Source organism: Triticum aestivum, chromosome 3B (genome assembly GCF_018294505.1).
Source record: "Triticum aestivum cultivar Chinese Spring chromosome 3B, IWGSC CS RefSeq v2.1, whole genome shotgun sequence".
Lineage (NCBI taxonomy): Eukaryota > Viridiplantae > Streptophyta > Magnoliopsida > Poales > Poaceae > Triticum > Triticum aestivum.
In genome coordinates, this window is record NC_057801.1 from 839,236,851 (window position 1) to 839,248,921 (window position 12,071).

General features: G+C 46.6%; 1 protein-coding gene across 1 annotated transcript; it reads right to left on the minus strand.

Annotated features, from left to right (window-relative positions):
- Window positions 1-1,173: 1,173 nt before the first annotated feature.
- LOC123066995 (uncharacterized) lies at window positions 1,174-2,956 on the minus strand. Its single transcript, XM_044489962.1, has 2 exons — window positions 1,790-2,956; window positions 1,174-1,661 (listed from the first exon to the last, which is right to left on the minus strand). Exons 1-2 carry the CDS (start codon window positions 2,912-2,914, stop codon window positions 1,248-1,250), a joined length of 1,539 nt encoding a protein of 512 aa, XP_044345897.1. The 5' UTR covers window positions 2,915-2,956; the 3' UTR covers window positions 1,174-1,247.
- Window positions 2,957-12,071: the final 9,115 nt, after the last annotated feature.

Genomic DNA, 12,071 nt, shown 5'->3' on the forward strand with positions numbered 1-12,071 from the left:
TCTTCAGCAGCTGGCCGGTGATGGCGATGCAATGGCGCCGTTTCCTTCTTGAAACAATGCTGACAGGTGACAATCTATGGTTGTTTGCTCAATTAATGATATCCCCAACATGTTGTGTACTATAAGAAGAGCGACTTTAGATTGTTAATCATATGCTGACCATAGATGAGTTTGAGGAGGCTTGGAGGTTCCTTGTAGAAAAATACAAACCGAAGTACATGACCAGTACGCAGCAGAGTGAAAGCGCTAACCGTATGCTGAAAAATTATGTGCCTCCTGGCTGTCCCATGCGTATGTTTGATAGGGAGTCTGAGGAAAATTATCAGGAGAACCGAACAAGATTGTAAGATACCAAGTAGTTATCTGACAACATTAAATCGCTGATTTTGCAGGGGAGACCACTTAATTAGCAGCCGAAAGACATGATGGCAAGATATATACCAGAGCTATGTTTGGGCAATTCGGCCATATACTATACGAGTGTGAACCAGATGGAGGAGACTGAAACAGGTAAAACATATGTTGCATGTGAATGCCCACATGGGGTTGCTAGGCAGCCATGTACTGAAGGTAGTCCTGAACTGTTAATTCTTGAGCCTAGATGAACATAACATGTGTGTTAGCAGAGTACCAAAAGAATAATTTCAGTTCTAGCATGCTAGATAGGACATTTTCAGACTTCAAAATATTGCTTGCTGTTTCTGATGCTGTCATTCTTTAACGAGAAAAACAATGGTTTTTTTTAGGCTAAGAAGATTGGTAGGTCCAACGGTGGTTTGTAGTAAATGGGCTTGCCGGTCCACATTAGACCAGAATCTTGGCTGAGACGGCCCACATCGTGTATCTCCTTCTGTCCCGTCATAACGACATTTGACTTGTGGGCCTTGTACCTGTACAAATACCTCTGGTCGCACCGATCGCGAGATGAAGTAGTGGTATAGATTCCAGGATTACTGCAGCTCGGGCTCACATGGGCATTTTCCCTTTTGCTTGCCCTAAATTTTACTCCACACACACTTTGGTGCCCTAAAATAGAGAAGCTATTGGAGATGCTCTCATCCTGGCACGGTCTTAAAAGAGTAGGGATAGGACGTGTTTTTTCAAACACATTTCGTCATTATGCATGACTACAAAGGCAAATTTCGAGATAATAAATGTAGAAAGGTTGAAGGAGTATACAGTTAAGGAAGAAATGTCTTCACTGTAGCTATGATGGAGTCACGGAGATCAAGCTACGTGTAGCTATATTAGCTCTGGTGGAAGACCAACTTGCCGCTGCGCCGTCGCCTTTGTGGTCTGTCGCCAACCAAGATAACATTGAGGTTGCATCCATCTAAAATTAGCCCATCGAGAGCGGCGAGAGCATCATCCTGATGGAGGTGCGTAGTCGCGATTGTGACGAGACCGATACCTTGCGAGGTCTTGGTCTTCTTGTAGTAGATTACCTCCGCGCTGGAAACTTGGCCATGCCTGCTGAAGAAGTGTTGCAATTGAGAGTCATTCACCGTGAGAGGCAGATTACGCACCAACACCCTGAAACTAGGCTCGTAATGCCTCTGGATGTGCTTGATGTGTATTCGGGTTCGGCTTGTAACTACTGGAACTATCTGATGATGTTGTTGTAGTTTTGGATCCTTCAGCTTACTACCCTTGGTGATTTCCTGATAAAGCCAAACCATATATAGGTGATTCGTTAGACGATGTTAAACTCTTAGACGATGAGACAATTAATGAATGAATCTATTAACAAACAAAATTCAGTTTAAGATGTTTCCAAGAGAGTGTGCACCTGAATTGGAGCAATGGTGGGCTGGGGGACGACCCACGTGCACTTCTCGTTGTGCCATCCCAGAGGCAGCTGCTCAACCAACTCGGTCTTACCGTCGATGAGGCTATACCTGAACACACCATACTGTTCATCAGGCCTCGTCGATGCAAAGTAGGCGCACCCGCCATGGCCGCCCATCAGCGAGGCGTCCACCGCGAAACTAACGGGTGAGCCTAGAAAGAACACACGATCAACCAGGCTATGGCTGTCTTTCCTCACCCACTGGATCCTCTTCGGCACTAGCAATGACTCCTCTAGTGCATGCACCGACACCGAGAACTGTCGAAACCGGCCGCTGCCAAACGCAAACTTATAAGTGAAACGTGACCAGATCTGGACCGACACCCACAGAAGCTCGCCACGGGATTCGAGGACGTAGTTAGACAGCTCTGAGTAGCTGTCGTGCTCGTCTGGCATCAACAGCCTCGGGACCACCACGTCGCAGGCGACATTGCTGTTGGGCGTGATGGCATGCCACAGTTTAGGCTTGACAGTGAGGAGGATCTTGCCGCCGTGGTACGCGGCGCAAAACTCGCCGGACCACCCGAGCCAGGGGGTCTCAAGGGTCCTCTGGACGAGCGTCCACTCTGTGTCACCGGGACACAAAAGAGCCGCACTAAACCTGGTGATGGTGTCATGCAGATACTTGACGCGGGAGATGCTGTAGACAAAGGTGGTGCCGTCGCCGTAGACGATGCCACTTGGATGACCCTCCTCCCACCGGATGAGCGGGGAACGAGACAGGTAGGTGTAGTAGCTGGGGCGAAGATGGCTGGTGACGGGGTGGTGCCAAAGAGCGGTGGCGTCGGCGCTGCACACCCAGTCCCTAGAAGGCACTGTCGGCGGCGCGCAGTAGCCGGACTTGGAGAAGACGCACCAGAGCTTGAGCGGGGAGTCCGACACCACCGGCGCGAGGATCCAGGGCAGGAACAGGTGGGTCGCCGTTGTCTGGGACAGCAGGTCGCGTGAGCTGCGCCATGGCTTGCAGACGGCGTGGAAGCGGACGAAGTCGACGGCGACGTGCAGGCGGCCAGCGATCTCGCGGAGCAGATCCACCGGGAGGTCCGACCACCTGCTCCGGCGCATGCCGGCGTATGGAAACTTGGAAAGAAAGAAGGAAGCAGATGGAGAATCGTCGATGTACATTTTGTTTGTTGCATATCAGCCGGCCAGTTAGTTGTTTGTTTTACGTAATCAGTCTTACGTATTTTTTTCTTTCTTTTTGAGACATATATCAATCTTACGTACGTAAATATTTTTTTTAAGGTGAAACTAGGGCTTTATTCTTCAACCAAAACAGACGGAATACAGATAATGTCTGGTAAGTTCCCTAGCCATACATGCCGACCAACAGGGAGTGTCGAGGCTGCCTTTGCCAAGGCACGTGCCTCAACATTTGCCTCCCTATTCTCAAAACAAAAAACAACTTTAACAAAATCTAAAGTTCTAGTACTAATTTCATCCAGTACAAAAGCATAAGAAGAAGATGGCGCAGAACCATTAATATCTGAAACGACTTGCGAGCAATCCGAAGCTATTATCACATGTGATTGTAGGAGACCTTGAGAAAGAGCGAGGGCCTCGTTGCATGCTTGAGCTTCCAAACTTGCTGCCTCCACCAGGCCTTCAAATACCACCGCTGACGAACCAATGTAGCAGCCATTTTTATCCCTGCATATTGCCGCGCTTGCCCCCGTCCTTCCTGAGCGGGAAACGGCTCCATCGACATTGATCTTTACAGCATCTTCGCCTGGTGGTATCCATCTCCGACCTCTTGGTGTTGCTACACCTGCATGTTTTGTTGGTTCTCATTTTGTGGCTATCTGAAGATCCTCGAGATACCTGTTCACAAAACACATAGTAGCTAAAGGACTATGAAATTCATCATCATGGATCGCCCTTCTCCGCGCCCACCATATGGCCCACATGGTGATTAGAACCCTAGCAAGATCATGCTGGTTCGTTGATTCAAAAAGCCAGAGGAGCCATAATCGTGCATCCTCAGTTCTGTTTGATATTATATGCTCAACGATTTCCTCATCACAGAGCGCCCATACACACCGTACCATTCTGCACTCAAAAAGGGAGTGGCGCCAAGAGTCATAACCCTCCTGACAAAGGCCACACTCAGGGGACGTGGCCATATTGCGCTCATGGCGGAGGGACCCAATCGGTAGTGACATCTGGGCTAGTCTCCAAACAAAAACCTTAAGCTTTGAAGGAATTTTCACTTTCCAAAGTTGCGACTAGGATTTGCTATCAGCTTCGGTGTTCGAGTGACTCGGCTTGTGCTCTAGCCAATCCTCTCGCTGATGTTTGATTCCATTGATCATTCTGTAGGCTGATTTAACCGTAAAAACTCCTCTTCTATCATAATATCAGGCCCAGAAGTCGGGCTGCACTCGGAAACTCTGTGGTATGCTCTGAATAACCATCACATCCGGGGCAATAAAATGCTCAGTTAGCTTCTGTGTGTTCCATGACCTGGACGTTTGGTCAATTAGCTCTGACACAAGTTGCGGGGGATCAGTAGATATAGGGCATATTGGTTTCATCTTGTAGTCCCGTCGCAGCCAGTTGTCTTCCCAGATGCGCGTATGCAAACCCGAGCCAATTCTTTTGATCAGACCCGGAACCAGGATCTCTTTTCCTTCCAACAGCGAGCGCCACATCTGTGATGGTTGTGCACTGATGGTAGCCTCCAAAATGCTACCTTGTGGGTAATATCTAGCTCGCAAGACTCGTGCGCTTAGTGACTCCGGATCTTGAAGCAGGCGCCAAACTTGACGTGCTAGTTGTTGGAAATATACCCTAGAGCCAATAATAAAATGATTATTATTATATTTCCTTGTTCATGATAATTGTCTATTATTCATGCTATAATTATGTTATCCGGAAATCATAATACATGTGTGAATACGTAGACCATAACATGTCCCTAGTGAGCCTCTAGTTGACTAGATCGTTGATCAACGGATAGTCATGGTTTCCTGACTATGGACATTGGATGTCATTGATAACGGGATCACATCATTAGGAGAATGATGTGATGGACAAGACCCAATCTTAAGCATAGCACAAGATCGTGCAGTTCGTTTGCTAGAGCTTTCCAATGTCAAGTATCATTTCCTTAGACCATGAGATCGTGTAACTCCCGGATGCCGTAGGAGTGCTTTGGGTGTACCAAACGTCACAACGTAACTGGGTGATTATAAAGGCATACTACAGGTATCCCCGAAAGTATCTGTTGGGTTGACACGGATCGAGACTGGGATTTGTCACTCCGTATGACGGAGAGGTATCTTTGGGCCCACTCGGTAATGAATCATCATAATGAGCTCAATGTGGCCAAGTGTTTGGTCACGGGATCATGCATTACGGTACGAGTAAAGTGACTTGCCGGTAACAAGATTGAACGAGGTATTGGGATACCGACGATCGAATCTCGGGCAAGTAACGTACCGATTGACAAAGGGAATTGTATACGGGATTACCTGAATCCTTGACATCGTGGTTCATCCGATGAGATCATCGAGGAGTATGTGCAAGCCAACATGGGTATCCAGATCCCGCTGTTGGTTATTGACTGGAGAGTCGTCTCGGTCATGTCTGCGTGTCTCCCGAACCCGTAGGGTCTACACACTTAAGGTTCGGTGACGCTAGAGTTGTAGTGATATTAGTATGTGGTAACCCGAAAGTTGTTCGGAGTCCCGGATGAGATCCCGGACATCACAAGGAGTTCCGGAATGGTCCAGAGGTGAAGAATTGTATATAGGAAGTCCAGTTTCGGCAACCGGGAAAGTTTCGGGGGTCACCGGTATTGTACCGGGACCACCGGAAGGGTCCCGGGGGTCCACCGGGTGGGGCCACCTATCCCGGAGGGCCCCATGGGCTGAAGTGGGAGGGGAACCATCCCCTGGTGGGCTGGTGCGCTCCCCTTGGGCCTCCCCCTGCGCCTAGGGTTGGAAGCCCTAGGGGTGGGGGGCGCCCCACTTGGCTTGGGGGGCAAGTTCCCCCCCCCCCTTGGCCGCCACCCCCCTTGAGATTCAATCTCTAGGGGGTCGCCCCCCCCCCCAGGGCCCCTATATAAAGAGGAGGGAGGAGGGCTGCGCACCCTTGCTCCTGGCGCCTCCCTCTCCCCTCGTAACACCTCTCCCTCTCGCTGAGCTTGGTGAAGCCCTGCCGAGATCGCCGCTACTTCCACCACCACGCCGTCGTGCTGCTGGATCTCCATCAACCTCTCCCTCCCCCTTGCTGGATCAAGAAGGAGGAGACGTCTTCCCCAACCGTACGTGTGTTGAATGCGGAGGTGCTGTCCGTTCGGCACTAGGATCTTCGGTGATTTGGATCACGACGAGTACGACTCCCTCAACCCCGTTCTCTTGAACGCTTCCGCTCGTGATCTACAAGGATATGTAGATGCACTCCTCTCTCTCGTTGCTAGATGACTACATAGATTGATCTTGGTGAAGCGTAGAAAAAATTTATTTTCTACAACATTCCCCGACAGTGGCATCATGAACTAGGTCTATGTGTAGTTTCTATGCATGAGTAGAACACAATCTTGTTGTGGGCGTAGATATTGTCAATTTTCATGCCACTACTAGTCTTATCTTGTTTCGGCGGCATCGTGGGATGAAGCGGCCCGGACCGACCTTACACATACGCTTACATGAGACAGGTTCCACCGACTGACATGCACTAGTTGCATAAGGTGGCTAGCGGGTGTCTGTCTCTCCCACTTTAGTCGGATCGGATTCGATGAAAAGGGTCCTTATGAAGGGTAAATAGAAATTGGCATATCACGTTGTGATTTTGACGTAGGTAAGAAACGTTCTTGCTAGAACCCTATTGCAGCCACGTAAAAACATGCAACAACAATTAGAGGACGTCTAACTTGTTTTTGCAGCATATGCCTTGTGATGTGATATGGCCAAAAGGATGTGATGAATGAATTATATGTGATGTATGAGATTGATCATGTTCTTGTAATAGGAATCACGACTTGCATGTCGATGAGTATGACAACCGGTAGGAGCCATAGGAGTTGTCTTTATTTATTGTATGACCTGCATGTCACTAAATAACGCCATGTAATTACTTTATTTATTGCTAAACCGTTAGCCATAGTAGTAGAAGTAATAGTTGGCGAACAACTTCAAGGAGACACGATGATGGAGATCATGATGTCATGCCGGTGACGAAGATGATCATGGCGCCCCGAAGATGGAGATCAAAGGAGCAATATGATATTGGCCATATCATGTCACTATTTGATTGCATGTGATGTTTATCATGTTTTTGCATCTTATTTGCTTAGAACGACGGTAGTAAATAAGATGATCCCTCATAATAATTTTAAGAAAGTGTTCCCCCTAACTGTGCGTCGTTGCGAAAGTTCGTTGTTTCGAAGCACCACGTGATGACCGGGTGTGATAGATTCCAACGTCCACATACAATGGGTGTAAGACAGATTTACACATGCAAAACACTTAGGTTGACTTGACGAGCCTAGCATGTACAGGCATGGCCTCGGAACACAAGAGACCGAAAGGTCGAACATGAGTCGTATGGAAGATACGATCAACATGGAGATGTTCACCGATGATGACTAGTCCGTCTCACGTGATGATCGGACACGGTCTAGTTGAGTCGAATCATGTATCACTTAGATGACTAGAGGGATGTCTAATCTGAGTGGGAGTTCATCAAAATAATTTGATTAGATGAACTTAATTATCATGAACTTAGTCTAAAAACCTTTGCAAAATGTCTTGTAGATCAAATGGCCAACGCTCATGTCAACCTCAACTTCAACGCGTTCCTAGAGAAAACCAAGCTGAAAGATGATGGCAGCAACTATACGGACTGGGTACGGAACCTGAGGATCATCCTCATAGCTGCCAAGAAAGCATATGTCCTAGAAGGACCGCTAGGTGACGCACCCATCCCAGAGAACCAAGACGTTATGAACGCTTGGCAGTCACGTGCTGATGATTACTCCCTTGTTCAGTGTGGCATGCTTTACAGCTTAGAACCCGGGCTCCAAAAGCGTTTTGAGCAACACGGAGCATATGAGATGTTTGAAGAGCTGAAAATGGTTTTCCAAGCTCATGCCCGGGTCAAGAGATATGAAGTCTCCAACAAGTTCTACAGTTGTAAGATGGAGGAAAATAGTTCTGTCAATGAGCACATACTCAAAATGTCTGGGTTGCACAACCGCCTGTCCTGGCTGGACATTAACCTCCCGGACGAGGCGGTCATTGACAGAATTCTTCAGTCGCTCCCACCTAGCTACAAGAGCTTTGTGATGAACTACAATATGCAGGGGATGGTGAAAACTATTCCTGAAGTATTTTCAATGCTGAAATCGGCGGAGGTGAAAATCAAAAAGGAACATCAAGTGTTGATGGTCAATAAAACCACCAAGTTCAAGAAAGGCAAGGGTAAGAAGAACTTCAAGAAGGACAGCAAGGGAGTTGCCGCGCCCGGTAAGCCAGTTGCCGGGAAGAAGCCAAAGAATGGACCCAAACCTGAGACTGAGTGCTTTTATTGCAAGGAAAGCGAACACTGGAAGCGGAACTGCCCCAAATACTTAGCGGACAAGAAGGCCGACAACACTAAAGGTATATGTGATATACATGTAATTGATGTGTACCTTACCAGTACTCGTAGTAGCTCCTGGGTATTTGATATCGGTGCGGTTGCTCATATTTGTAACTCAAAACAGGAGCTGCGGAATAAGCAGAGACTGGCGAAGGACGAGGTGACGATGCGCGTCGGGAATGGTTCCAAGGTCGATGTGATCGCCGTCGGCACGCTACCTCTACATTTACCTACGGGATTAGTTTTAAACCTCAATAATTATTATTTAGTGCCAGCTTTGAGCATGAACATTGTATCTAAATCTCGTTTAATATGAGATGGCTACTCATTTAAATCCGAGAATAATGGTTGTTCTATTTATATGAGAGATATGTTTTATGGTCATGCCCCGCTGGTCAATGGTTTATTCTTAATGAATCTCGAACGTGATGTTACACATATTCATAGTGTGAATACCAAAAGATGTAAGATTGATAATGATAGTCCCACATATCTGTGGCACTGCCGCCTTGGTCACATCGGTGTCAAACGCATGAAGAAGCTCCATACATATGGACTTTTGGAGTCTCTTGATTTCGAATCATTTGACACGTGCGAACCATGCCTCATGGGTAAAATGACCAAGACTCCGTTCTCCGGAACAATGGAGCGAGCAACCAACTTATTGGAAATTATACATACTGATGTGTGCGGTCCAATGAGCGTTGAGGCTCGCGGTGGCTATCGTTATGTTCTCACTCTCACTGATGACTTCAGTAGATATGGGTATGTCTACTGGATGAAACACAAGTATGAGACCTTTGAAAAGTTCAAGGAATTTCAGAATGAGGTAGAGAATCAACGTGACCGAAAGATAAAATTCTTACGATCAGATCGTGGGGGAGAATATTTAAGTCACGAATTTGGTGCGCACTTAAGGAAATGTGGAATCGTTTCACAACTCACGCCGCCTGGAACACCTCAGCGTAACGGTGTGTCCGAACATCGTAATCGCACTCTATTGGATATGGTGCGATTTATGATGTCGCTCACTGATTTACCGCTATCATTTTGGGGATACGCTCTAGAGACAGCTACATTCACTTTAAATAGGGCACCGTCTAAATCTGTTGAGACGACACCGTATGAATTATGGTTTGGGAAGAAACCTAAGCTGTCGTTTCTAAAAGTTTGGGGATGTGATGCTTATGTCAAGAAACTTCAACCTGGAAAGCTCGAACCCAAGTCGGAAAAATGCGTCTTCATAGGATACCCTAAGGAAACCATTGGGTATACCTTCTACCTCAGATCCGAAGGCAAGATCTTTGTTGCCAAGAACGGGTCCTTTCTGGAGAAAGAGTTTCTCTCGAAAGAAGTAAGTGGGAGGAAAGTGGAACTTGATGAAGTACTACCTCTTGAACCGGTGAGTAGCGCAGCTCAGGAAGATGTTCCTGTGGTTCCTGCACCGACTAGAGAGGAAATTAATGATGATGATCAAGGTACTTCGGATCAAGTTACTACTAAACTTCGTAGGTCCATGAGGACACGTTCCACACCAGAGTGGTATGGAAACCCTGTCCTGGAAATCATGTTGTTAGACAATGGTGAATCTTTGAACTATGAAGAAGCAATGGCAGGCCCAGATTCCAACAAATGGCTTGAAGCCATGCAATCCGAGATAGGATCCACGTATGAAAACAAAGTGTGGACTTTGACAAACTTGCCCGATGATCGGCGAGCGATAGAAAACAAATGGATCTTTAAGAAGAAGACGGACGCGGATGGTAATGTTACCATCTATAAAGCTCGACTTGTCGCTAAGGGTTATCGACAAGTTCAAGGGGTTGACTATGATGAGACTTTCTCTCCCGTAGCGAAGCTGAAGTCCATCCGAATCATGTTAGCAATTGTCGCATACTATGATTATGAGATATGGCAGATAGACGTCAAAACGGCATTCCTTAACGGCTACCTTAAGGAAGAACTGTATATGATGCAGCCGGAAGATTTTGTCGATCCTGAGAAAGCTAACAAGGTATGCAAACTCCAACGATCCATTTATGGGCTGGTGCAAGCATCTCGGAGTTGGAACATTCGCTTTGATGAGATGATCAAAGCATTTGTGTTTATGCAGACTTATGGAGAAGCCTGCGTTTACAAGAAAGTGAGTGGGACCTCTGTAGCATTTCTCATATTATATGTAGATGACATACTTTTGATGGGAAATGATATAGAACTTTTGGACAGCATTAAGGCCTACTTGAATAAGTGTTTTCCAATGAAGGACCTTGGAGAAGTTGCTTACATATTAGGCATCAAGATCTATAGGGATAGATCAAGACGCCTCATAGGTCTTTCACAGAGCACATACCTTGATAAGATATTGAAGAAGTTCAATATGGATCAGTCCAAGAAGGGGTTCTTGCCTGTGTTGCAAGGTGTGAAATTGAGCTCAGCTCAATGCCCGACCATGGCAGAAGATAGAGAAAAGATGAGTGTCATCCCCTATGCCTCAGCTATAGAGTCTATTATGTATGCCATGCTGTGTACCAGACCTGATGTAAATCTTGCCGTAAGTTTGGTAGGAAGGTACCAAAGTAATCCCGGCATGGAACACTGGACAGCGGTCAAGAATATCCTGAAGTACCTGAAAAGGACTAAAGATATGTTTCTTGTTTATGGAGGTGATGAAGAGCTCGTCGTAAAGGGTTACGTCGACGTTAGCTTCGACACAGATCTGGATAACTCTAAGTCACAAACCGGATATTTTGAATGGAGGGGCAGTAAGCTGGTGCAGTTGCAAGCAAAGCGTCGTGGCGGGATCTACATGTGAAGCGGAGTACATGGTAGCCTCGGAGGCAGCGCATGAAGCAATCTGGATGAAGGAGTTCATCTCCGACCTAGGAGTCATACCCAATGCGTCGGGGCCGATCACTCTCTTCTGTTACAACACTGGAGCTATTGCCCTTGCCAAGGAGCCCAGGTTTCACAAGAAGACCAGGCACATCAAGCGTCGCTTCAACTCCATTCGTGAAAATGTTCAAGATGGAGACATAGATATTTGCAAAGTGCATACGGATCTGAATGTCACAGATCCGTTGACTAAACCTCTTCCGCGAGCAAAACATGATCAACACCAGAACTCTATGGGTGTTCGATTCATCACAATGTAACTAGATTATTGACTCTAGTGCAAGTGGGAGAATGTTGGAAATATGCCCTAGAGGTAATAATAAAATGATTATTATTATATTTCCTTGCTCATGATAATTGTCTATTATTCATGCTATAATTGTGTTATCCGGAAATCATAATGCATGTGTGAATATGTAGACCATAACATGTCCCTAGTGAGCCTCTAGTTGACTAGCTCGTTGATCAACAGATAGTCATGGTTTCCTGACTATGGACATTGGATGTCATTGATAACGGGATCACATCATTAGGAGAATGATGTGATGGACAAGACCCAATCTTAAGCACAGCACAAGATCGTGTTGTTCGGCTAGAGCTTTTCCAATGTCAAGTATCATTTCCTTAGACCATGAGATCGTGTAACTCCCGGATGCCGTAGGAGTGCTTTGGGTGTACCAAACGTCACAACGTAACTGGGTGACTATAAAGGTATACTACAGGTATCCCCGAAAGTATCTGTTGG

Bases quoted from the DNA above. Each gene is read 5' to 3' on its own strand.
- LOC123066995 (XM_044489962.1), bottom strand. From the start codon at position 2,914: ATGCGCCGGAGCAGGTGGTCGGACCTCCCGGTGGATCTGCTCCGCGAG. The intron at 1,662-1,789 runs GTGCACACTCTC...TGGCTTTATCAG, and splicing joins CCACCATTGCTCCAATTCAG to GAAATCACCAAGGGTAGTAA.